General features: G+C 51.2%; 1 protein-coding gene across 1 annotated transcript in view; it reads right to left on the bottom strand.

The window, feature by feature from the left end:
* ALX4 (ALX homeobox 4) overlaps positions 1–24010 on the bottom strand; it is a 48882-nt gene that overhangs the window by 5651 nt on the left and 19221 nt on the right. Inside the window, exons 2-3 of the mRNA XM_032283536.1 lie at positions 9553–9863; positions 995–1123 (exon numbers count right to left, since the gene is read on the bottom strand). Of these exons, the coding sequence (XP_032139427.1) occupies positions 995–1123; positions 9553–9863 (440 nt within the window). The remainder of the gene's footprint in view (positions 1–994; positions 1124–9552; positions 9864–24010) is intronic.

Raw genomic sequence — 24010 nt, 5'->3', positions numbered from 1 at the left:
CAGGGCTGGTCTGGGCGGAGAGCCTAGAGACCATTTGCTAGAACAGAACCAGGTTGGGGAGAAGTACAGGAGGCAGGGGTGTCCATGCTACAGGCTGGCTGCTGGCGGGCCAGGCTTGGAGCTGAGGCAGAGGCCATGCCAGCATGAGGCCTGGGCAGGGAGGGCACAGCCACTTCTGCTGGGCAGGCTGAGGCGTGTCGGGAGTGGACTTGGACTTGGCCAGAAATAGCCTCTCCAAGCATCGCAGGTGCCTGATGCGACTCAGTACTTCTTGTCCCTTGCATCTCACCGAGGACTCGAAGGACACCAGGGGACTGGCTGACAGACACCCAGGAAAATGCTCTGGGGCAGGGAGGGGAGGACACAGCCCCAGAAGCTGAGCGCAGGCACACAAACTTTTTGAAACTGTACCATCCACAAAATCCTTTTGCACAATTGAATTTAGACCTTACATCTGTCTTTCAACAGTGTTGAGCAGATGCTTTTACCGCGTCCAAGGTACAGGTGAAGAAATGGAGGCTCAGAGACTTGAGACTTGCCTGAAGTGAGAAGGACCTGGAGCTGGGGAGACAACCTAAGTCCCCGGACTCAGAATTCCAGGCCCATTCCAACTTGGCCACGAGTCCTCGGGATTTGAGAGTGTGCTTTCTGAAGAGACACTCCCAGTGGTATCTGATGGCCTGGATGGCCTTCTGCCTGCCTGGGTTCCGATGCCCACAGCAAAAGTGGCCAAGGCTAGTGGAGGAAAGAGCCGCTCTCACTGCCCCAACCTTCCTTTCCCTAAAGCTCAGCCAAGCCTGGGTCGATGACTAGCTGGACAGAATAACCCTGGGACTCCCACATTCTGGCATAAATAGGCACACCCCTGGACTGAGACGGGAGGGCAGCCTGGAGCCGTAAGTCATCTTGGGGGACCTGGCCTCTCCTCCAATAGGCTCATTCTCAGAGCACCAGGGGCTGGGGATCTAAGGAGACAGCTCAGGGCAGAACTTACCTGGGCATAGTTCTCCGCTCGGGTGAGGAGGGGCAGCTCATAGGCCGTGGAGAAGTGGGTTCGAACCTGCTGCATCTGCCCAAAACGCTCCCGCTTCCTCCACTTGGCCCTGCGGTTCTGGAACCAGACCTACAAGGCAAGAAGCTGTTGTCACCATTGTCACTGGGGCGAGATGCCAGCCTGGAGACCTCCCCTTCAGGCAGTACAAACTGTTCCCTTGAGCCCCCTCCCATCAGTTGCAGTGCTTTTGGGAAGCCGGGGGGCCACACATAAATATCAGCCTTCGTCTTTGTCCTCAAGAGCTGACAATCTAGGATCATCCACCCTGAGTTGGGAAGGTATGTTACCCCCACTAGCCGTGGGCAGGATCTTGAGATCTTTATTTTTCTAAGCTTCAGAACCTAGAGCAGGCAAGTGTCACCACTCATGAAACAAGTCACTGGTCATCTTAGCAGTCATCCAACCCACTGTGGGTTACAAACTCCTGCGGAGAAGCTGGTAAAAGCTTCAACTGCTCCTCCATACGTGTTCTCCTAGACAATCACACAGTTTTGCCACAGTTTTCCAAAATGCTCATGGCTCTCTAAGGCCTGTTGGTCCAGACGCCTTCCTCCCTGCATCCTGTCTACAGTCTTCACTTTGGAAACAGTCTCCCAGCTCAGAACTGCCCTGTGTTAAAGGGAATGAGACCCCATGGGAGAACAGGAACTCTGCTGGGCAATAGAGGCAGTCAGGGAAGGCTTCCTGGAGGAAGGACAAGAGCTGGGCATTGAATGGTTGGCTGAAAGGAGGAAAGCCAAACCCTGGGTTTAGAAATAGCAAGGCATATCCCAAAAACCTAAAGAGGTCAATTTGAAGGAATTGGTGGGAGAGAAAGGCACAGAGTCTGATTGCAGAAGGCCTTGAATGCCGAGTGAAAGGGTTTGTCCTTGTTGCCATCCGCAGAGGCAGTCACCACAACATCTTGTGTGGAAGAGTGGCCTGGTGCTGAAAGGAAGCAGAGGCCCGCCCATCACTGAGCCCGAGTGGATGGGATGTTGGTCTGGCTGGGAGCCCGACTGGGGAGGGAGGTCTCTGAGTCAGCCGTGAGCACTGGGGTCCTTGGTGGTAGGGAGTGTTGGGTCCTATTCCTTTGCATGAGCATTTCTGGAAGGCTGAGAACTTTCCGGATGCTCCAGAGCAAGAGCTGCTCTACCCCTGGCCCATGGATTAGGATCTGGAGAAGGAGCAGTGGGGACGGGGTGGGTGAGAGATGGAGGGTGAGGAGGGCCAGAAATGGCTTCAGGCTGATTCAGAGATGGATCATGGTGCTCCTCAGAGGGAGGCCTCTGCCACCTTGATGTGTACCTGCCTGCTGGCTTTGCAGACTCAGATGCAAGTAGGCACACCTCAGACAGCATGCTGCAGACGGGGAGAACAGAGCCATGACAACAGCCTCAGCTGCAGAGCCATAAGGAGTCTTGCCAGGCTCTTCCAGGCCTAGGCATCAAGAAAGCCAACTTTCCTGAGGTCCAGTCCCTGCTCTCCAGGTGGAAACCCTTCTCTATCCATCACAATCAGTGCAGCTGCTGAGCTAAACATAGGAGTCAGCTCTCAATATTCTTCTGCCTAAGAGCCTATGAGCTTCCTAGCACCCACTGCAAGGAGGGGAGAAGGAGGTGTGGACCTCCTCCCTGCAGACGCTGCCTGGCATCTTTGGGTGTCCGGTGTAGCTGGCGAATGGACGGGCCTATGGAAGTACTGGCATTGCCAAGGGGCTCAGTTTCTGCATGGCAAATGGTGCCTCACAGCCACAGCAGGGGAGATAGATGGGAAATGCAGTCCAAGAATTTTTAGAGTATTTCCCATTTGTTTATTTACAGCTCCTGACCTTTCTCACTGTCTTTGCTAGAGGAAAGAGGTCAAGGAAGCAGGGAACATGTCTCATGTTACTGTGAGGACAGTGGGGGTGAGCGGGGTGCAGGGAGGCACATGAGTATGTTTCTCTACTCCTGCGCAACTTGCTTTCCCCTTCCTCATCCCAAGCATGTGTGCGTGTGCCCAAGTGGACCCACTAGTGTGCCTGCGTGCACGCGCATGTGCGCACACACATTGTCTGGGAGGAGAAGCCTCTTCCCTAGAGACAGACCCTCTCCAGAGCCTGGGGTCTCAGCCCCTGCCTTGGAGCCTCCCAGGGCTCTTTTCCTCCAGGGATTCATTCCTAGGATCCAGGCCCTGGCCGCCCACTGGGAGCCAAGGGCAGATGGGGTCTCCTCTCCACGCTGCTGAAACGGGATCCCCCTTTATCAGTGGCCTGGGATGGGAGGCTGGGGCCAGGATGAGAGAATGAATCAGAGGAGCTTGTTTTCATTTCATGTTTAATTTCCTGCAGGCTTAGCTCCGTCTTTCCGCTCCTTCCTCAGCCTCCCAGGGTTTTCTGTGGGGGAAGCTGGGGGAGGGGAGAAGCCACTGGAGGCGCAGAGAGAGAGGGCTTCTCTTTTTCTTTTTGCCACTGTGACTGCTGGGGTTCCCCTAGTGTCTCCATGGGTTCCAGGTCCCCATGGTGGGACTGTGGAAGTAGGAGGTGACTCTGCAGGCTTTGGAACAGGACATCCAGGGATGAGTGGGGAGGGACCCCGAGGGGGGAAGGAGGTGGCCCGCGCCTGGCGGAAGGGTCTAGAGGGGAGGGAGGAGCCGTATGGGGGAGTGGAATGTGGGACTCCAGCTCGCTGGAGCTGAGTGTGAGGGAGGAGGAGATGCGGGTTATCTGGGGAAGACAGATGAGCAGGCGGGGGAGAGGCCCATAGACCTAGCATAGTCTTGGAACAGGCGTGGAAGAGGGTCAGGCTGAGGGATTTATTTGAGGGCCGAAGATGGAGATGGTGAGAGTCGGGCCAGCAGCTGGTGGGAGCAGGGCTGCCCACCTCCTTCCTCCTTCCTCCTCCTCCCGTTCCTTTGTCCCGGGCCTTATTCTGTGCTCCCAACTCTGGCTTTTGTGCCCAGATCCCAACATAAGCTAGGTGAGCCTGGCCGGTCCTCAATATCCTCCCCTGTAAATTGAGGCAGCAGGGGTATCCCCCAGCCCCTTCTGTGCTCACATTTGCAGGTCCTGAGGCTTGGAGTGTCCTTCCGTTTCTGACCCCTGACACCCCAGGCACTCTGAGAGCTCCCTTCCAGATGCCACACCAGCCCCCAGGTCTGCTCCTGTGCCTCCAGACTCTGCACCGCAGGCCCATCTCCACCGTGCAGCCCCGGAGGGTGGCCAAGCACCAGGTCCCCGCTGTCCTCCCCGTCTGAACGTCACACCCCAGGACCACCCCGGCCTGGGCCCACTCAGCACAGGCCTCTCCCGAAGACCGGGCTGTGCAACGAACTGACTGTCTTGGCAGAGACCTCCCTAACCGCAGCCCATCTGGGGCCAGGGTGGAGTGGCCCAGGGCGGGGAGGCCTCTGTCTTATTGTCTTCAGACACCAGCTGCAGAGATTGGAATCCCAGACAGCAGAGACAGGCCCCTGCAGCCCCCTGGAGCAGGGCCAAACCCCAGGCTTCTTCCCAGGAAAAGTCCATCTTGGGGCCCCCATTGCTCCCTCCCTGTCCCCACCACCACTCTGTGCCAGGCACCTGGCTTGCCACCAGCTGAGTATGGGCCCTGAACAAGCACAGCAGAGGCAGGCAGGGGGTTTCATCGCCACCCCCTGAACCTCCCCAGGGCACTGCCAGGCTTAGGGCTCAACCCAGAGGTCTGACACACATGAAGATCCCACCCACCCTGCTGCCTTTATACAAAGAAAAGCCTCTGAACAATCTGGCATGTGTCCTGGTACAGCAAACTAAAGTCAGAGAAGCACTAGACTGTGACTCAGGAGTTCTGGATTCCAGTCTCAGTGCTGCTACTCAGTCGCTGCTGTTAACTTCAGGTTATGACTTCCTGCCTCTGGGCCTCTTTTTTCTCGTCTATCAAATGGAAAGATGGGGCGATCATTTCCAGCACTACCATTGGATAATTCTATGGCCCTCCCACTAGATGATAAGATAGGCAACACATCAGAGTTTCCCTTTCTGCCTTGGCTGCCAGGAAGCTCCAAGTTGAAGTTTGTGCTCAATGGCAGCTATGAAACTTAGCCTCAATTTTATTTTACCGCATCACCTCTGCATGTCATGCCATTGTTCTTGTTTTTAGATTGAAACAATAAATCTTTAATTGTAAGCCACGTCTACTCCATTTTGGAAGGAGGTATGAGTGTGTGTGTGTGTGTGTGTGTGCAGGTGCGCACATGTGCATGTGTGCAGAGAACACTGTTTTAGTTGTGTTGTGGTGACTGAAAAATGCTCTGTGTGTGTACTCAAAGCGTCGTTCTTTCAGTACTAAATGAGTTCTACTCCTGGGCACTCCTATATGTTTGTTAGGAAGCATGCATGCAATCCACATATGCAAACACAAATGTACACACATGCTGCACAGAAAATGGACTGGTTTATCCCACACCAACATAGCATCTACAGAGCTCTCCTGTAACCACCCACATTCCTTCCCCTACCTACACCTGTGGTCCTCCTCAATCCATTTGCTGGAGCTCAAGCTAGATGCTGGGATTCCTGTCCAAAACCAGGCATGTAAGGTCATGTGAGTGGCTGGTTGTCCAAACTCAAATGAGATCTGGGGGCGTGTGAGGGCTTCTGGATTCACAGGAAAGCCCCAGCTGCCCTGCCGTCCTTCCTCAAACATTCATTAGGCACTGGAGGGAAATAAAATGGCAGCCTTGCTGGACGCGGTGGCTCACACCTGTAATCCCAGCACTTTGGGAGGCCAAGATAGGCGGATCATCTAAGGTCAGGAGTTCAAGACCAGTCTGGCCAACATGGTGAAACCCCTTCTCTACTAAAAATACAAAAATTAGCTGGGTGTGGTGGTATGCACCTGTAATCCAGCTACTCGGGAGGCTGAGGCAGGAGAATCGCTTGAACCCTAGAGGCAGTGGTTGCAGTGAGCCAAGATCGCGCCACTGTACTCCAGCCTGGGCAACAGAGCAAGACTCTGTCCCAAAAGAAAAAAAAAGTGGGAGCCTGGACTGGGTCTGGTGGCTAACGCCTATAATCCCAGCACTTTGGGAGACCAAAGCGGGTGGATCACTTGAGGTCATGAGTTCAAGACCAGCTTGGTCAACTTGGTGAAAACCTGTCTCTACCAAAAAATACAAAAAAAATTAGTGGATATGATGGCACACGCTTGTAGTCCCAGCTACTTGGGAGGCTGAGGCATGAGAATCGCTTGAATTCAGGAGATAGACTGCAGTGAGCCAAGATCCCATCACTGCACTCCAACCTGGTGACACAGTGAGACCCTGTCTCAAAAATAAAATTAAATTAAATTTAAAAATGGCAGTCAGCCCTTAGGGAACTCAACTGAACCATGCAACTCATCAGCATCACTTCCAGTAGCTGCAGTTTCTGATATATATTTACTGATAACCACTAGTACTTTTCCACATTAGCGATTTTGGAAAAAAAGTTTGTGGACTCTTATTAGAGATGCCTCTGCTTTCTTAAACATAACACGGATGTAACTGATGAATCTTTTACTGATGCCTTTGAACCATGCTGCTAAAGATTCTCTCTTTTTTTTTTTTTTTTTTAAGATGAAATCTCGCTCTGTAGCCCAGGCTGGAATGTAGTGGTATGATCTCGGCATACTGAAAACTCTGCCTCCCAGGTCCCGGTTCAAGCAATTCTCCTGCCTCAGCCTCCCGAGTAGTTGGGATTACAGGCATGCAACACCATGCCCAGCTAATTTTTGTATTTTTAGTAGAGATGGGGTTTCACCATGTTGGCTGGGCTGATCTTGAACTCTTGACCTCCTGATCCACCTGTTTCAGCCTCCCAAAGTGCTGGGATTACAGGTGTGAGCCACCGTGCCCGGCCTGAAGATTCTTTAGTGAATTAATGCAACAGAGTACCTGGGACCTGCTAAGGATTGCAGGATGGGAGGAATCTCGTTCTAACATTGAAGGGCCCAGCCCACTGAGCAGCATGGTGCTGTGCTGATTTAAAAAAAAGATTTCTCTTTGTTCTCAAGCTGTTGGTTTCTCTATCCCACCGGAGAGAGAAAAACTGCTATATGACAACCCTCTATTTGCTATGTCCAACATGCTTTGGGTTGGAAAAGCAGACTGGGAATGACATTTATTTTGTGCTAAGTTGAAACTTAAACTTTAGTGTGTGAGTTTTGTCACCTGTATTTTGGCTACTCATGGGTCTTTTCTTTCTTTCTGATCCTTTCTTTGCTGTGAGTTCCTGCAGGTAAGGGAGACACAGCTCTCTGAACAAAGGTTGATTGATCCACGGATATTTATTTTGTAGCCTCGATGCTTTGTGTTCGGCTTTCTCTAACTGGAGGGAATACAGTGATGAACAATCAGTGCTTGATCTCAGGGAAATCACAGTCTAGTGAGAGGGGACAAACAAATAAAATAACTTAAGCCAGTCAAAAATCCTATAAAGAAGACAAAACAGGATTTGGGCACAGTGGCTCACGCCTCTAATCCCAACACTATGGGAGGCTGACGTGAGGGATTACTTGAGGCCAAGAGTTTGAGACCATCATGGGCAACGTAGCAAGACCTCATCTCTACAAAAAAATAAAAAACTTAGTCCAGGCATGGCAGTTGTGCCTGTGGTCCCCGCTACTCAGGAAGCTGAGGATCCCTTGAACCACAAAGTTAAGGCTACAGTGAGCCATGATCACACCACTGTAGCACTCCAGGCTGGGTGACAGAGAGAGACTCATTCTCTTTAAAAAATAAACAAAAATACCCAAAAGATAAAATGGGGCCAAGCATGGTGGCTCATGCCTATAATTCCAGCACTTTGGGAGGCTGAAGTGGGAGAATCACTTTAGCCTAGGAGCTTGAGGCTGCGGTGAGCTATAATCATTCCACTGCACTCCAGCCTGGGTGACAGAATGAGACCCTGTCTCTAAAAAGAAAACAAAAATATAAATTTTTTAAAAAAATTTAAGAAGATAGGACAGTGTAGCAGGTGAGCTGGTTTGGATGTGTTGTGTTGTGTTGAGTTCTAATGGGTTATGTTGAGTTGGGTAGAGTGTGTCGGGTTCCATTGTGTTCTGCTGTGTTAGGTTGAGTTCTGTTGGATTATGTTATGTTGAGTTGTGTTGTGTTGGAATGACTTCAGCTGGGTTGAGTGTGTTGAGTTCCATTGTGTTGTGTTGCACTGAGTTGGGTTGAGTGTTTTAGGTTCCATTGTGTTGTGTTGTGTTGAGTTCTGTTGGACTGTGTTACATTGAGTTGTGTTGTGTTGGAATGGGTTGAGTTGGGTTGTGTGTGTTGAGCTCCATTGTGTTGTATTGGGTTGAGCTGAGTTCTATTGGGTTGCACCAAGTTGGGTTAAGTGCATTGGATTCCATTTTGTTGTTTTGTTGGGTGGAGTTCTGTCGGATTGTGTTATATTGTGTCAGGTTGTGTTGGAAGGGGTTGAGTTGGGTTGAGTGTGTTGAATTTCATTGTGTTGTATTGAGTTGAGTTGAGTTCTATTGGGTTGTGTTGCACTGAGTTGGGTTGAGTGTGTTGAGTTCCATTGCATTATGTTGTGTTGTGTTGAGTTCTATTGGGTTGTGTTGGGTTGGGTTGCACTGAGTTGGGTTGAGTGTGTTGAGTTCCATTGTGTTGTGTTGAGTTGAGTTCTATTGGGTTGTGTTGTGTTGGGTTACACTGAGTTGGGTTGAGTGTGTTGAGTTCCATTGTGTTGTGTTGTGTTGAGTTCTATTGGATTGTGTTGGGTTGGGTTGCACTGAGTTGGGTTGAGCGTGTTGAGTTCCATTGTGGTGTTGAGTTGAGTTCTGTTGTGTTGTGTTGGGTTGGGTTGCACTGAGTTGGGTTGAGTGTGTTGAGTTCCATTGTGTTGTGTTGTGTTGAGTTGAGTTCTGTTGTGTCGTGTTGTGTTGGTTTGCACTGAGTTGGGTTGAGTGTGTCAGGTTCCACTGTATTTATTGGGTTGGGTGTTTTGGTTGTTGGCTGGGAGTAGAGGGGTTACTGCTTTAGCCATGGTGGTCAGGAAGACTCAGAGAAGGAATGTTGAGCTGAAATCTGAAAAACAGAGCAGGAGGCAGCCATCTTGGCAGAAAGAAGAGCTAGACTGTTTTCTGTTTCTGCCCACTGGGATGCTGTAGATGTCGTCTTCAGGTTTGTCCTTTTTCCTAAGAGATAACCCTTCCAGAGCAGGGACCAGTAACTCTTTTCTGTGTGAAAAAGCCAGGACTCACACTGTCTAAAGCCCAGGAACAGCCAGCAGCAGCCTTCCTGCCCCTCCACCGGGTGCCCTCCTTCCTTTGCCCCTCCTCCAGTGCAGAAGCCCAATATTAAAGAGGACAAAAGCAGAGCTGCTCTGGTTGGGACAGGGGGGACATGAGGGGCAGTCTAGAAGCCTCTACCATCGGATTCTCAATGAACTGAGGTGAGGAAAGCCATGGTGTGGTCAGTGGGCCATCAGGAGACCCCAGCTGCCGCCAAGAGCCCAGGGGCAGGCTCTGCTCTAGTGGCCTCACTCCCAGGTGGTCCTCACTGACCTGCACGCGGGCCTCGGTGAGGTCTGTCCTCATGGCCAGCTGTTCCCGTGCATACACATCTGGGTAGTGGGTCTTCTGGAAGACCTTCTCCAGCTCCTCCAGCTGGTAGCTGGTGAAGGTGGTGCGGTTCCGCCGCTTCTTGCCCTTGTTGCTCTCTGAGTCGGCCTTCTCCAGTGGGCTGGGGAGGTCTGAGCTGGCCCGGTCCTGGGGCCCCTTCACCCCAGCCTCTTTGACACTCAGGTAGCTGCTGTCCATCCCCACGGTGTCAGAGTCGGGGGGTAACTCTGGCTCACCCAGGGAGCTCTCTTTAGCTGAGGGAGGAGGAAACAAAGTCAGAAATCAATGGTTGAACCAATAGAGTATGGGGGGGCACTTGGGTAGCCACCCCCTGCCTTTTTCCTCTTAGAGGCTCATTGGATGCAAGGTCAGGAGACTTGGCTTCTAATTCTGGCTTGCCATTAACATGCTGTGTGACCTCGGGCAAATCTCTTCCCCTCTCTGAGCCTCTTTGCCATCATCTTAGACTGGGTCCCTTCCAGCACCAACGTGATGTGAACCCAAGTCAGCCAGTCTGACTTCTGTGGACTTTATTCCCCACCTCACTGACCCTGGGCTCCTCTCTCTAGAGGGATTCCCTATGTCAGGACTTTTCTGGGCCCCAAGAATTCTGACCACAGTGCCATGGCTTCCCTGGATGGAAGGGAAACTCATTCAGCAGCCACGTCTGGCCCAGTAGGACTTGGGGTGAGGAGGACCCAGCATGGAGGCAGACAGGAGTGCTGCACCTTTCCCAGCCTAGTCACACTGGGGGTTCAGCAGGAGTTGTGGAGACTCTGTCACAAGAGTCCAGTGCTGAGGGGTCAACACCTCCTTGTCCGCCACCCTACCCTGCACACTGCTCTCACCTACTGTTCAAGAGAAGGGTCTTTCTTCCTTGACAGTGCATGGGATTGAGGCATGGGCCACATTTCCTGTTACAAGCGGCACCTGCCCACTGTTTCCTGAGACTGCCCAGATACCTTCATCCCCAGTATGCTAATCCTGGGACTGGGTGTGTGTACACGAGCACGGCTCCCAGCCTGGGCCCGCAGCCACTGCGCCTGACAGGTGGAACCCCACTGGCCCATTCCTAGGAGCTCAGGACTTCAAGGATGCATCAACCCATGCAGTTCAAGGAAAAGGAGGTGGAGGCTGGGGTGGGAGAGTGAGGCGGGAAGCCACTTTACCCACAAACGGCCTGGTGAGCTTCCTGGCAGCGGGTTTAGGACAGCAGTCCTCAGCCTTTTTGTCAGCAGGGACTGGTTCCGTGGAAGAGAATCTTCCATGGATGGAGGGGGTGGTGGGGGAGAATGATTTGGGGATGAAACTGTTCTACCTCAAATCATCAGACACCAGATTCTCACAAGGAGCACACAACCTAGATCCCTCGCATGCATGGTGCACAGTAGGGTTCATGCTCCTGTGAGAATCTAATGCTGCTGCTGATCTGACAGGAGGTGGGACTTGGGGTCATGTGTGCTCAGCTGGCACTCACCTCCAGGTCTGCGGCCAGGTTACTAACAGGCCATGGGCCAGATCTGGTCCACAGCCTGGGGGTTAAGGACCCCTGGTTGAGGGCATGGACTCTTTTTGTTTTTTTTTTTTTTGAGATGGAGTCTTGCTCTGTTGCCCAGGCTGGAGTGCAGTGATGTGATCTCGGCTCATTGCAACCTCTGCCTCCCGCGTTGAAATAATTCTGCCTCACCCTCCTGAGCAGCTGGGACTACAGGTGTGCACCACCATGCCCAGCTAATTTTTTATATTTTTAGTAGAGATGGGGTTTCACCATATTGGCCAGGCTGGTCTCGAACTCCTGACCTCATGATCCACCAGCCTTGGCCTCCCAAAGCGCTGGGATTACAGGCATGAGCCACAGCACCTGGCCAAGGGCATGGACTCTTTAGCCCTGCTGTGAATCCTATGGCCATGACTCCCCAGCTCCGTGCTCAGGAGAGCTTACCTACCCACTATGTGCCTCAGTTTCCCCCTCTATAAAATGGAGATGATACTTACAGGATCTTCCTCATAGAGTAGCTGTGGGAAATAAAGCAGCTAGAGTGCTGGCTATGTAATTTTGCCATTATTGATATTCACATTTCTAGTCTGGACTTGCAGACCCACAGGCCCTGTGAGCATTAGACGACTCTGACCCTGGAGAAGTCCTCCAAGCATTCAGGCCTTTGGGCACAGGAGCATGTGCAGAGCATGCACAGACGCTGAGGGAAGGGCAGCCAACTGGGTGTCTGCAGATGTGGGTGTGAGCTCCTTGAGAACCACATTCCTTGTCTGTAACTTGGGGAAAAGGAAGTGTATTGAGTGAAAGAACGGACACAATAAGACGTGTGGAGAGCATGTGACATGACCTTTCACATGCACAAGCTTTGATCATCACAACAAGTATGTGTGGTAGGTATGAGCATTAACCACTCTGACCCTTGGTTTCTTCTTCTGGAAATATGTCCAAGCGATGGGCACTAAGCATCAGAACGATGCTTCTAGTTCAGGTCTTCTGATTCCAACCAGACCCTGAGGGATGCGGCTTCAGACTGTCTCATCCCTGGCTTTCTGTGCACATTGAGGAAGCTGAGAGGGACATTTGGCCTGTGGCATTGTCACCTCCCTCTCCCAGGCATCAAGGAAAGGACATGGAGATGTGTGCCTGGAGTAGGACTGAAAGCAGCTTCAGGAGGCTGCTCCTGAGGGCCGGCCACTGGCTGTGCAGACACCATGGGGGTGCCGGACCGGTCCAGTGGCATCATGCGTGACACCGGAGTGAGCCCAGGCACATGCAGACAGCCACAGCTTCAGTGACAGCATTATGCAAACTGCAGCTGGCAGTGGGGCCAAGAGCTTTCAGCAAAGATATTTATCTTCCTGGCAGACAAATGCATTTTATGTTTTAGATTTGTGTTTTTTTTTTTTTTTAAAGAAATCCCACCCAGCCTCACCAAAAATAACCATCCCTGTTTTGCAACTTCCTGGAAGCCAGATGAGGGGCTGAGGGAGGTGAGCACTGAGCCCTGAGCCCTGATCCCCAGGCCCCATCTCACAGCCCCACGGACCCTCGCTAGGGATCGGGACCACCCTGCACAGCAATGGGAGCTCCATGTTACAGAAAGTGGGAGTTGGTATGGACCAGCCTGAACTCCTAGTTTTAACTGGGGGGAAACTGGGGCCAGAGAGAGGCGGGAACATACCCCAATTCTGGACAGAGCACAGCCTCTCTCTTAGCTCTTGGCCTGCCCTCTACTCCCTCCCCCAGGGTCTTGGGCTCTGTTCCCAGGGAGACAGGTAGTGGCAGAAGGAACCCAGGGGCCTTACATGGCCAAGGCATCCTGCTCTGTCCATCTGGTGGGGAGAAGGACCAGCCCTGAGGACGAGGGAGTAAGGATGCGCCTGGAGACAGCCTCTCTGCACTGAGCCAGCTCTCGGGCAGAAGGTCCAGTCTTCATGGTGACAAGTCAGGGTTCAGTTTTGTCCACCTCCAGCTGCCCACTGAGACCAAGGGTGCAGGCAGAGATAGAGGCAACACAGGGCGTGCAAAGACCACCAGCCCAAGACCTGGGAGCCCCGTCCTTGGCCCTCGCTCTTCCTAGGACTTCAGATGACCCATTTTATCTCTGGAGTCTCACCTACAAATAGGGACAGCAGGGTGGTTGAGGATCCCTCCTCCCTTGCTCACCAGCAGCAGAGACTGTCCCTGAGGACCTGGGGAGGAGAGGGGAGGGGAAGAGGGGGAGGGTGCTTCTGTGTTGGAGAAGCAGGCCTTCTAGCCTGTCTTGAGTCAGCTTGCTTTAAATTCTGTGCCGGGGATCTTCATTTAGACAACAACGACAAAAATTCCCCAAAGTTCTGTGGCTCCACTCAACCAGTCAGAATGACAGGCACGGCCCACTCAGAGTCTCAGTCCTCAGACCCCAAGCTCAGGCCATCTGTGTCCACCCCCTGCCACCCTGCAGCTTCTCCACCTGGCGCTGTTTCCAGTCTAGGGTAGCAGGGAGCTCACTGCCCTCAGGTGCCCCCAGGACAGCGGGACCATTCACCCTTAGACCCATCCCAGGTCTGGCTCATTGGTTCCAGTTCTAACCCCCCTGCAGACATTGGGAGGCTCCTGCCACTCCTGAGTCTTCCTCCCTCCTGCAGTTTCCACTGCTGTTCCTCGGGTGGCCCTGAGTTTCTCTGGCCCGTGTGAGACAGCGGGTGGCAGGGATGAGATGAGGGTGGGGCTGGGCCTTGGACAAAGCTGACAGATTGCTCTCTGAGGACATGATCCGGGGCTGGCAGGAGAGTCAGTGTGATGGCCAAAGGCCTGGGTGCTGGTCAGATCCAGCTCCCCATGAGGTGCCCTCCTCAACAAGATGGCCCCTGAAAACAGGTTCCATGGCTCAGGCTGATTGCTCCTGACCAAAGGAAACCACTGGCCTTGGTCCCCCAAGTCCCCATCTCGGCCCACTGCCTGAAATGTCCCTCCTTCCAGGAATTCCAACGAAGTGCCAGCTCTTCCAGGAAGCCCTCCCAGATTGTGACTGTTTTCTGTCCTCTCCAATGACTGCCTGTGTTTGCTGACTCGTATCTCATCAAGCCCTGAATGTCGGGCTGGGACCTCATGCCATTTGTCCCTTCTCACCTGAGGCTCAGCACAGGATAGGTCAGGTGGCAGAGATGCAGAAGAGGTTGTTGAGGAATAAATGAGCAATTTCTAACAAACAAACATCACTGAGCTCTCACTCTGTCCAGGCGTCTGTGTGCACCATTGTGAGCCAGTGTTCTAGAGAGCATGTTGCAAATATCTGTTGAGTAAATGAATGAACCGTCTCATCCTCCTACCCAATGGGGAGGAAGTTGGGTGGGATACATTGAAAAGGGGCATGCAGTGACAAAATGCCACCATTCAAGGCTGACTGCACAAACAGCTGAGGTCACTGAGGGAGAGAGGGGAGAAGAAACACCCGGATAGACCTTGAGCAATGTCTCCATGCAGAGAGCAGGGGACGGAAGGAAAAGCAGAGACGGGCTTCATGGGGGCAGTTCTAGAATTGAAATCAAGGTCCCGAAACCCAGTCCACGTTCTGCCAGGAATCAGCTCCACACCCGCCCTGCCGCCACACTGGGGTACAGAAGGCCACCAGGGAGCTCTCAGCTTGCCTGGATGCTGGGCAAGCCTTCTTCAGAGCCTTGGGGCAGCTCGTGCTGGAATGAGGATGAGCAGCAACAGCGCCCAGACTGGGTCCAGGCTACCCACCATGGGTCGGACTTCTCACACCCTCCCTGGAGCAGCTCTGGTGGACCCACAAAGGCTCTATGCTGACGCCCCTCCCATGATGGGTTTGTCCCAGGGCTGAGGCTATGGGATCCAAGATGCTGTAGTCCCAATCTGCAGCTTCCCCAGTCTTGATCTGGAAGTAAACCCCAGACTACTCAGAGCCATCAATCAAGTAGTGAACCTGCATCACCAAGAGCAATGCCCGCCCCACGGAGGGTGTGCACACGGTGTGGCCATCACGTATCCAATACGCTTCAAACAATCCTCGGTCAGCATTATTGACATAGACTGCGTTTGACGAAGCGGGAAGCATTCAGTTCAAGGTTATATTCTCAATCAAGAGCCACTGAGCCTCTCAACCTCTGCTAACTCCCCCTGGGAGGATCCCCGTACCACTGGGAGCTGCCTCTTCTAGCCCTGGGAACACTTGGCTGTTGGATTTCAGCTGGAGAAAATGCATGAAATGGAAAACCTTGCTTCATTCCCTTTACCTCCACTCATCTGTCCTGGTTCAACCCAATGGCATCACTCTTATCTAGTTTCACCCTTTTAAAACATGAAAACCCTCGAGAGATTTCCAAAGGTGACTGATGTTTCTTTTTTCTTTTGGCCGTGATTTCAAGAATGACCTTCTAAAGCCTTTTTAGGGAGAGGGTGCTGGCAGCGTCTGTGTGCGCAGATGTACGCCCAAGGGCATGTGGCGCAAGTCTGCAGTTGTGAGTGGGTGTGGGGAGCACACATGCAGCTGCTTGTGGATAGGCCTGTGGAGTGTGCATGCATGTGTGTGTGGTCAAGTGCAGGCACACACGTGGGATGTGTGTGGCTGCAGACCCGCGTGGGTGGGTGTGGACATGGGTGGTGTGTGCTTGTGTGGGGCTGTGCAGAGGCCTGTGCATATGGAGCTGAGGGGGCTCAGTCATTTTATCCTCAATGGTTTTGATTACGTCTATTTTTCCTCCGAACATCTGCTTTGTGGGGGACATGCTGCTCGCTCTGTTCTCGGGTGAGCTGGCCCCACACACCCTGTGGCGGGGTGCACAGCACCATTGAAACCTCCTTAAAAAAAACAGGCCAGCTTGAGGCCCTTCAGGCTATTGAAAGGGCACTGCCGAAACCCACTGCTGTCCAAACAGTCCTGTGAGGGTGAGGGCAGAGGTTAAAGGTCAGTCATTGATCACGTCCCCACCCCACCTCATCTGCCCTGGGCTCTGTCCAGAGCTCAACTTGGATGTCCCTCATTTAGCTCCAGTCCCAATAAATAATGCCAAAGGGCGGTAGTGACTGGGCTTAGCCTTCAGCACACATGCATAGGCACGGCTGTGTGCAGAGACAGATCGTATCCTGGCCCTCAAGGGGCTGGCAATCTTCAGCAGAGGGTGGGGTGGAGGTGGTAATCCTCAGGCCAACCATGGCACAAAGGCCATCCTGCTCACCCACAGCCACCCACCCAAGCCCTGAAATGCTCTCCAAATAAGGAAAGTCTGAGAAACTGCCCCGGACTGGAGGAGGCCGAGGAAACGTGAGATCTCAGCGTGATCAATGCGGTCTCCTGGGTGGGCTGCTGGAACCGCAAAAGGAGTGGCGGGAAGCCAGTGAAATCTGAATAAAGTGTGGAGTGTAAGTTAATAGTAATATTCAACAAAGAGTGGGTAAAATATTCTAGCAGACACTTTACCCAAGAAGATATACAGGGAGGAAATAAGCGTGAAAGATGCTCAACCTCATTACCCACTATGGAAATGCAAATTAAAGCCACAGGGAGATACTGTGTGCTTTTCACAGTGAGAATGAAAAACCTGATGATGCCAAGGTGATGTGTGGAGCACCTGGAACTCCCATCCATCACAGGTGGAAACACTCAGGCGGTGTCTTGTCTAATCAAACTACACTGACCTCATGGCCCAGCAATCCCACTCCTAGGTATTTACTCTACGGAAATAATGACTTATTTTACAGAGGAGAGGGACCCAAATCCATAGACAAATGTCTGTAGCAGCTCTATTCAGAATCACCCTGAAATGGAAACACCCCAAGTGTCTTTTGACAGGGGAATGGATACGCAAGCTGTGGTCCATCCATGCCACGATCGGCCCCCAGGTGAAAAGAAGGAACTGTTGGCAAATGATGACATGGATGAATCTCAAGGGCGGCCTTATGATTTATAAACGAAGTCCATGTCAAATCTAAGTAAAGCGCACCTTCCCTCAGCTATCACATTCTGGGAAAGGCAAAATTACAGGGACTGCAGGCAACATCACTGGTTGCCAGGCATAGCAGGAGGGGGAAGGTTTGTCTACCAAGGGCTTGCGCTGGTGTGATGGAGCTATTCTGTATCCTGATTGCGGCAGTGAATACATGAATCTATACATGAGTATGTTAAAACTCATCAAAGTATACACCAAAACTTTTTACAGCTGGGTGCGGTGGCTCGAGCCTGTAATCATAGCACTTTGGGAGGCAGAGGCGGGTAGGTCACCTGAGGTCAGGAATTCGAAACCAGTCTGGCCAACACAGCGAAACCCCGTCTCTTCTAAAAATATAAAAATTTGCTGGGCGTGGTGGTGGGCGCCTGTAATCCCAGCTACTTGGGAGGCTGAGGCAGGAGAATCACTTGAACCAGGAGGCAGAGGTTGCAGTGAGCTGAGATTCCTCCACTGCACTCCAGCCTGGCCAAAAGAGCAAAAATCCGACTCAAAAAAAAAAAATCTTTCTTTTTACAGCATGTTTTCAAATTTTAAAAAATTTAACTAAAGAGAAAATACAAAATTGTGTTCAAATATATAAAACAAAAACTAAATAAAAAGTTTACATGCCTTCACCCAGAAATCTCACTTCCAGGAATTTATTCTAAATAAATAATGGTAAGAATTCATGGCCAGGCACTGTGGGTCACGCCTGTAATCCCAGCACTTTGAGAGGCCGAGGCGGGTGGATAACGAGGTCATGAGATCGAGATCATCCTGGCTAACATGGTGAAACCCTGTCTCTACTAAAAATATAAAAAATTAGCTGGGTGTGGTGGCTGGCACCTGTAGTCCCAGCTACTCGGGAGGCTGAAGCAGGAAAATCACTTGAACCTGGGAGATGGAGATGCAGTGAGCTGAGACCTCGCCACTGCACTCCAGCCTGGGCGACAGAGGGAGACTCCATCTCAAAAAAAAGAAAAAAATCAGTAGAGAGATAGTTCATCATGGCATTGTTTAACATTGTTTAATATGTAGGAAAACCGACAATATCAAAATGTCTAGCAATAGGGGATTGGTTAAATAAAGGATCATATTTCCATAAATGGAATATCCTTCCTGATGGTCTTTATTCTGCATGCTGTTTCTCTTTTGAGACAGAGTCTCGCTTTGCCACCCAGGCTGGAGTGCAGTGGTTCAATCTCGGCTCACTGTAACCTCACCTCCCGGGGTCAAGCAATTCTCAGGCCTCGGCCTCCCGAGTAATCGGGATTACAGGTGTGCGCCACCACACCCTGCTAATTTTTGTATTTCTAGCAGAGACGTGGTTTCCCCATGTTGCCCAGGCTGGTCTCAAATGATCCACCCAAAGTGCTGGGATTACAGGCGTGGACCACCGCACTAATGTTATGTATTTATGTGTTCTTCTGCTTTTCCTTGGTTTATTGTCTCTCTCTCCCTCCCATGGAGTAGGGAATATGTCTGAATATATGTGCTTTCTTTACCCTGCTATGTAACACCTAGTATCATAGCCGGCACACAGTAGATGCTCAGTAAACGTGATGAACAAGTAATGAATTTGATGTTAAGAAAGGATAGCATTTTAGCAGATGCAAAGATGTTCAACTTATATTAAATAAATCTCATTTTGACCAAAAAGAGGAAAGGAATGGAGCATTTGTCCTCAGAAAACACTGTAAATTTCCACCAGAAGTGGCAATACGGGTCCATGGGTTAATTTTGTTTGTTTCTTTTTTTTTAATTTTTAGCTGGTCTGAATGAATTTTCTATTTGCTCTCCCATGAACAGATTGAAACGTTATCTGAAAGCAGTGATTAGAATCCTGGATGGCGCATGTGCTGACAGCATGCTGGGCGCTGTGTGTGGGATTATGGGAAACAAGAGACAAGCACCACTTGGAATGGGGTGGAGGAAGTTGAGGGAGGCTTCTGAGAAAGGCTCTTTTGCCGTGGGGATTGGCCACCGTCCTCACAAACTGGGCCCCCGCAACTCAGACCTTGAGGATCCTGGTGATGCTCGGAGCTCAGGATCCAGTCCCGACCTCCTGAGGGGTTTCTCTACCTTCAGGCTCACCACCATCAAATACAATCACAGAGTGTGTCTAAAACACACACAGCTTTCCCTGGCTCCCAGAGCCCTCCTTAGAATGGCCGGAAAAAACACAGGAGACTGGGTTAAACTGGAATTTTAGATAAACAGTTAGTAGTTTAAACAATATAAGTAGATCCTAAATACGGCACGAGAAATACTTATCCTACAAATTACTCATTATTTCAAATGCAGATTTCACTGAGCAACCTGGTTTGTTGTTTGCTTGCTGGCTTTTTGCTAAATCTGCCAACCCTGCACATCAGGTTTGTGTGGCACTCACGGTCTCGCAGGCAGGACTGGTCCCCACCTGACTCACAGACGGATACCCCAGCCCCCCATCTAGTTTGAGGCTCATAGACCAGCTTCCACTCCCCCCGCACACTCCATGAGTGACTTCCGGCTTCCGCACTCCTGCGAGGGCACGCTTCCTTCTACTAGCACGTCCCTCTGCCTTTCCAGTCTGTGGCTAACTTCTGCTTTCAACTGATGGCTTTCTCTATAACTTTTGTGACTTTTTTTTCTCCATACAAGTAGTAATTTATGTTCCACGGGGAAGATTTTTAAAAATCAAGACAGACCAAAAGAAAATCACACACATACACAGACACACACAGAGAACACATTACTTTGTAAACTTTTTTTTTTTTCTTTGAGACAGAGTCTTGTTCTTGTCACCCAGGCTGGAGTGCAGTGGTTCAGTCTCGGCTCAGTGCAACCTCTGCCTCCCACATTCAAGCTATTCTCCTGCCTCAGCCTCCTGAGTAGCTGGGATTACAGGTGAGTGCCACCACGCCTGGCTAACTTTTGTACTTTTAGTAGAGATGGGCTTTCACCGTGTTGGCCAGGATGGTCTCGAACTCATGACCTCAGGTGATCCGCCCGCCTCGGCCTCCCAAAGTGCTGGGATTACAGGCGCTAGCCACCGTGCCCGGCCTGTGAATGTTTTTTAAAAATCTAACTACATTCTGTACCTCTTTCCATGCTGTTCTATATTCTTCTATCACACCATTCTTAATGGCTACATAGTGAGAACAATCGCTGTTTTACGTAATCCATCCGCTTCTGCTGGCCTCACAGGTTTCTACTTGTTTGAAATCATAGCAGGTCTGGATTTAAATCTCGCAATACATGCATGGCAATTCCCTTAGAAGAAGCTCCAAGAACTAGAAATACGGAGTTCAATCATCCACATATCTGAGGGTCTCTGAGAAATGGCCAAGCTGTCTTCCAGAAGTGTGTCATTTCCTCAGCTACCACAGTGTGCCCTCCGACTTCAGAGCCAAATGATCATTATAGTGTTTTTAAAATCTTTGCCAGCCTGATGAATGAAAGTGAGATCTTGTCTTTCCTTTTTTTTTTTTTTTTTTTTTTTTTTAATAACTATGGAACCTTTTATTTTGTATTTCTTCTGCTGTGAATTGCCTCTCCTGGGTTTCAAGGCTCAGCCAAGGGTCACCCTTCTTCCTCCCTGACCTCCCTTGCCTCTTAAACAGTGAATTCCCTGCTTTATAGCACCAGCTCAGGGACCTGCCCCCTCCCTAGACTGTGAGCGGGTTACAGCTGGTCTCCCAGATATACTGCTGGGGTCTGGAGCTGGGGCCTGGGCCTTGTGTAAGGGCTCAGGACACACCCCTGGGATTAATGCAAATGCGTGTGTGTGCCTGGGTTGGGGGAGACTCCCCTGGGCTCCTCTGCCTCTGGTATGGCTGGGGCAGCTCTGCAGATGCAGCTGAGGGTGTCTGCAGGAAAAGGCCCCAGGCCTTGGAGCTGGGCTGCAGATGCTGGAGGGCCTTGGTCCCTGCACACGCTGCTTGCATGGGGAGGCTGCAGCATGGAGTCGGAAGAATGGACCTTGCAGGAAGATGGGGTCAAGGAATCCAGCCACAGCGCAGGGCAGGAAGGACCAAAGGTGACCCTAGCAGCTCCCTGGCCCTGGACAAACCTCTTGGCTTCTGTTTCCTCAGTTCAACAACACTGCAATGAATTCCTGCCAGAAGGGGTATAGAAGATGGGATGGAGGGGCACCGCCCTGTGGGGAGCCAAGACTGAGGGGGAGTCCCTGGCCCTGGCTGTTTACCCAGAGGGCTGAGCATTCAGGTTCCGGGGCCCAACTCCCAGCAGGCCAATATCAACTCTGCAGTTGCTCAGGCTGGCCACCAGGAGGCACTGCAGTTCCAATAAAGTCTAGACACAAGGTGATCCTGGGGCCCCAGTATCTGATGAGATTTCTGAAAGTTCAGTTGAAGACCCAAGTCCTAGCTGGGAGGATTTGCCACTCAAGCAGTAATTCAGCCCTACTATGTGTCTGCACCGTCCCAGCACTACAAGGGACAAAGAACTGGATTGGGCGGGTCCTTGGCCTTCCTTGCAGGAGTCTTTCCTCCCCTAGTTCTGGGTATTCTCACATTCCTGCCTCATTCCAGTCCCCTCAGAATTCCCACACGGAACCCCCAGCATCCTCGTTGGACACATGGACAAAGTGAGGCACCGAGAGAAGGGACCCACCAGTGTCACCAGCGACTGAGTGGCAGACAGGCTGAGACTGGGGCTCTTTTTCATTCCCCTAAGTGGCCTCACTTTGGAGACCCATGGGGACTCCTTGGCCCTCCATTGAGGCCGGCACACAGTGGGTGCTCTAACTTGCACATGACTTTGCCTGGCCAAAGCTCCCCAGGACACCCCTGGGGTGTAGTTTGGCCCAGTGGCTTTCATTGTGGCTGTGAGATTTATTACCAGCTTCCCTGTGGGTTTCTTCCAAGGGGGTCATCTGCTGAGGCAGGGGCTGCAGCCCCCTCCTGCACCGCTCCACCCTCACGCAGAAGCTCTCTTAGTTCTTCCTGCAATGGCAGGAGTGGGGTGAGTGTCTTTCTCTTAGTCCAGAGATGGAGTGGACTTCCCAGAGTTCAAGAAGGAAAAGGGCTTAATGCTAGCTCTTGAAAACAAACCAACAAACAAACAAACACCGGGAACTGGGCTTTGTATGTTACGAAGTATTAGGGCATCTATTACGCCACCAGTAGTGTTCCATCCTCTTTACAACCTCCAGGTAAAAGGTTTCCATTTACAGCTCCAGAAACTGAGGCCAGAGGGGTAAATGCCTTGTCTAAGAATCAACAACTGTTAAGAAGGGCCGGGGGTGGCGGCTCATGCCTGTAATCCCAACATTTTGGGAGGCTGAGGAAGGAGGGTCATTTGAACCCAGAGTTCCATCTCACCTGGGTGACAGAGGGAGACATGTCTCAAAACAAACAAACAAACAATAAAGAAGAAAGAAAGGAAAAGAAAATCAAGCCAAACAAAAAACTGGTAAGAGGCAGAGCTGAGACTTGAGCCCCAGGCCTGGGGCACGCCCACCGGCCCCAGGTGGATGTTGTGGGTGGGACTGAGACAGACAGACAGAAGACAGGGTCAAGGAGGAAGGGAGGAAGACAGCAGTCACAGGAGAATGACTGCTCTCAACTGCCCTGAGACTGGCCCCCTGGCAACCACCTTCAGAGCTGGCCCTGGTCACACTGCCCTGTTGAGGATCAACTTCACTCAGCATCTGGGACCTCAGAGGTGGACCAGTGCCTTATTTCAGGACCTGCACACCCACAAGTACTTAGAGGCAAAGAGGCATATGTCTGCAACTTACTCAGTATTTTTTTTTTTTTTTGAGATGGAGTCTCGCTTTGTCACCCAGGTTGGGGTGCAGTGGCACAATCTTGGCTCACTGCAACCTCTGCCTCCCGAGTTCAAGCAATTCTGCTGTCTCAGCCTGAGTAGCTGACACTACAGTTGCACCCCATCATGCCCGACTAATTTTTATATTTTTAGTAGAGACGGGGTTTCACCATGGTGGCCAGGCTGGCCTTGGACTCCTGACCTCAGGTGATCCATCTGCCTCAGCCTCCCAAAGTGGTGGGATTACAGGCGTGAGCCACTGCACCCAGCCTGCAACTTAGTCTTAAATGATTCCATGTATATGGTATGCATGTATATCAATACATACATAAACGCAGCATATACACAGAGAGAGACCCAGAGAGAATGAAAAAGACAATGCAAATAAGGCAAAGCATCACCATTTGGGGAGTCCGTGTAAAAGCCATCTGGGAATTCTTTGTAGTCCACTTTGTAACTTTTCTCTAAGTATAATATTATATCAAAATAAAAAGTTTTTTAAAGAAAACGTATGTGGGCTAATGGGAAGAAACCACCTTCTCTTGGAACCCGTGTTGTGAAGCTGACATTTGTAATCGTTTGAACAGGACCTAGACTTGAGTTTACTTAATAACCTCCTCACCTTCCCCCGTCACCGCCACCATTCACAGTTCCACAAGGGGCCTTGTATGTTGCAATAAAAATCGCAAGACAAATGCCACCTCTGGAGCACGCCTTGCTCCCCAGCCCTCTGGAAGCCCTCACTTCCATGGAAGCCACTGTGACCCCATTAGAACATGGGGTTCCTTTAAGCAGCTCTTCTGAGAGCTGTAGGAAGCCAAGACCAAGCTACTGGTGGAACTTAAAAGTTTAAAAAGTATTTTAATTTTTGAGTCTATAATTTGAATTCTCCTACAGTTAGTCATACATAAATGATACATAAAGTTTCCATGTATCATTTAAAAAAAAAAAAATGGCGGAAAGAAAGAACCACCCTTAGGGCCTCTGTCCAGCCCCCAGCCCCCATGGCCCCCTCTGCCAAGGCCTGGGTCCCCTCTGCCCCCAGCTTGTGTCTGGAAGTTGTCATTCCTGTTCTCTGCTCGACCCTGTGTCTTGCCTCACTGATTCATTCATTGGGCGCCTCATCAGCGCTTCCCTTAGGAATCGTGGGCTGGTGAAAGAGACGGATGAGGGACAAGCGGTCAAGTGTTACAGGGTC

This window comes from Sapajus apella, unplaced genomic scaffold (assembly GCF_009761245.1).
Source record: "Sapajus apella isolate SASKATOON/1434 unplaced genomic scaffold, GSC_monkey_1.0 scaffold14, whole genome shotgun sequence".
In the NCBI taxonomy this organism is placed as follows: Eukaryota; Metazoa; Chordata; class Mammalia; order Primates; family Cebidae; genus Sapajus; species Sapajus apella.
This window is presented reverse-complemented; position numbering and strand designations above follow the sequence as displayed.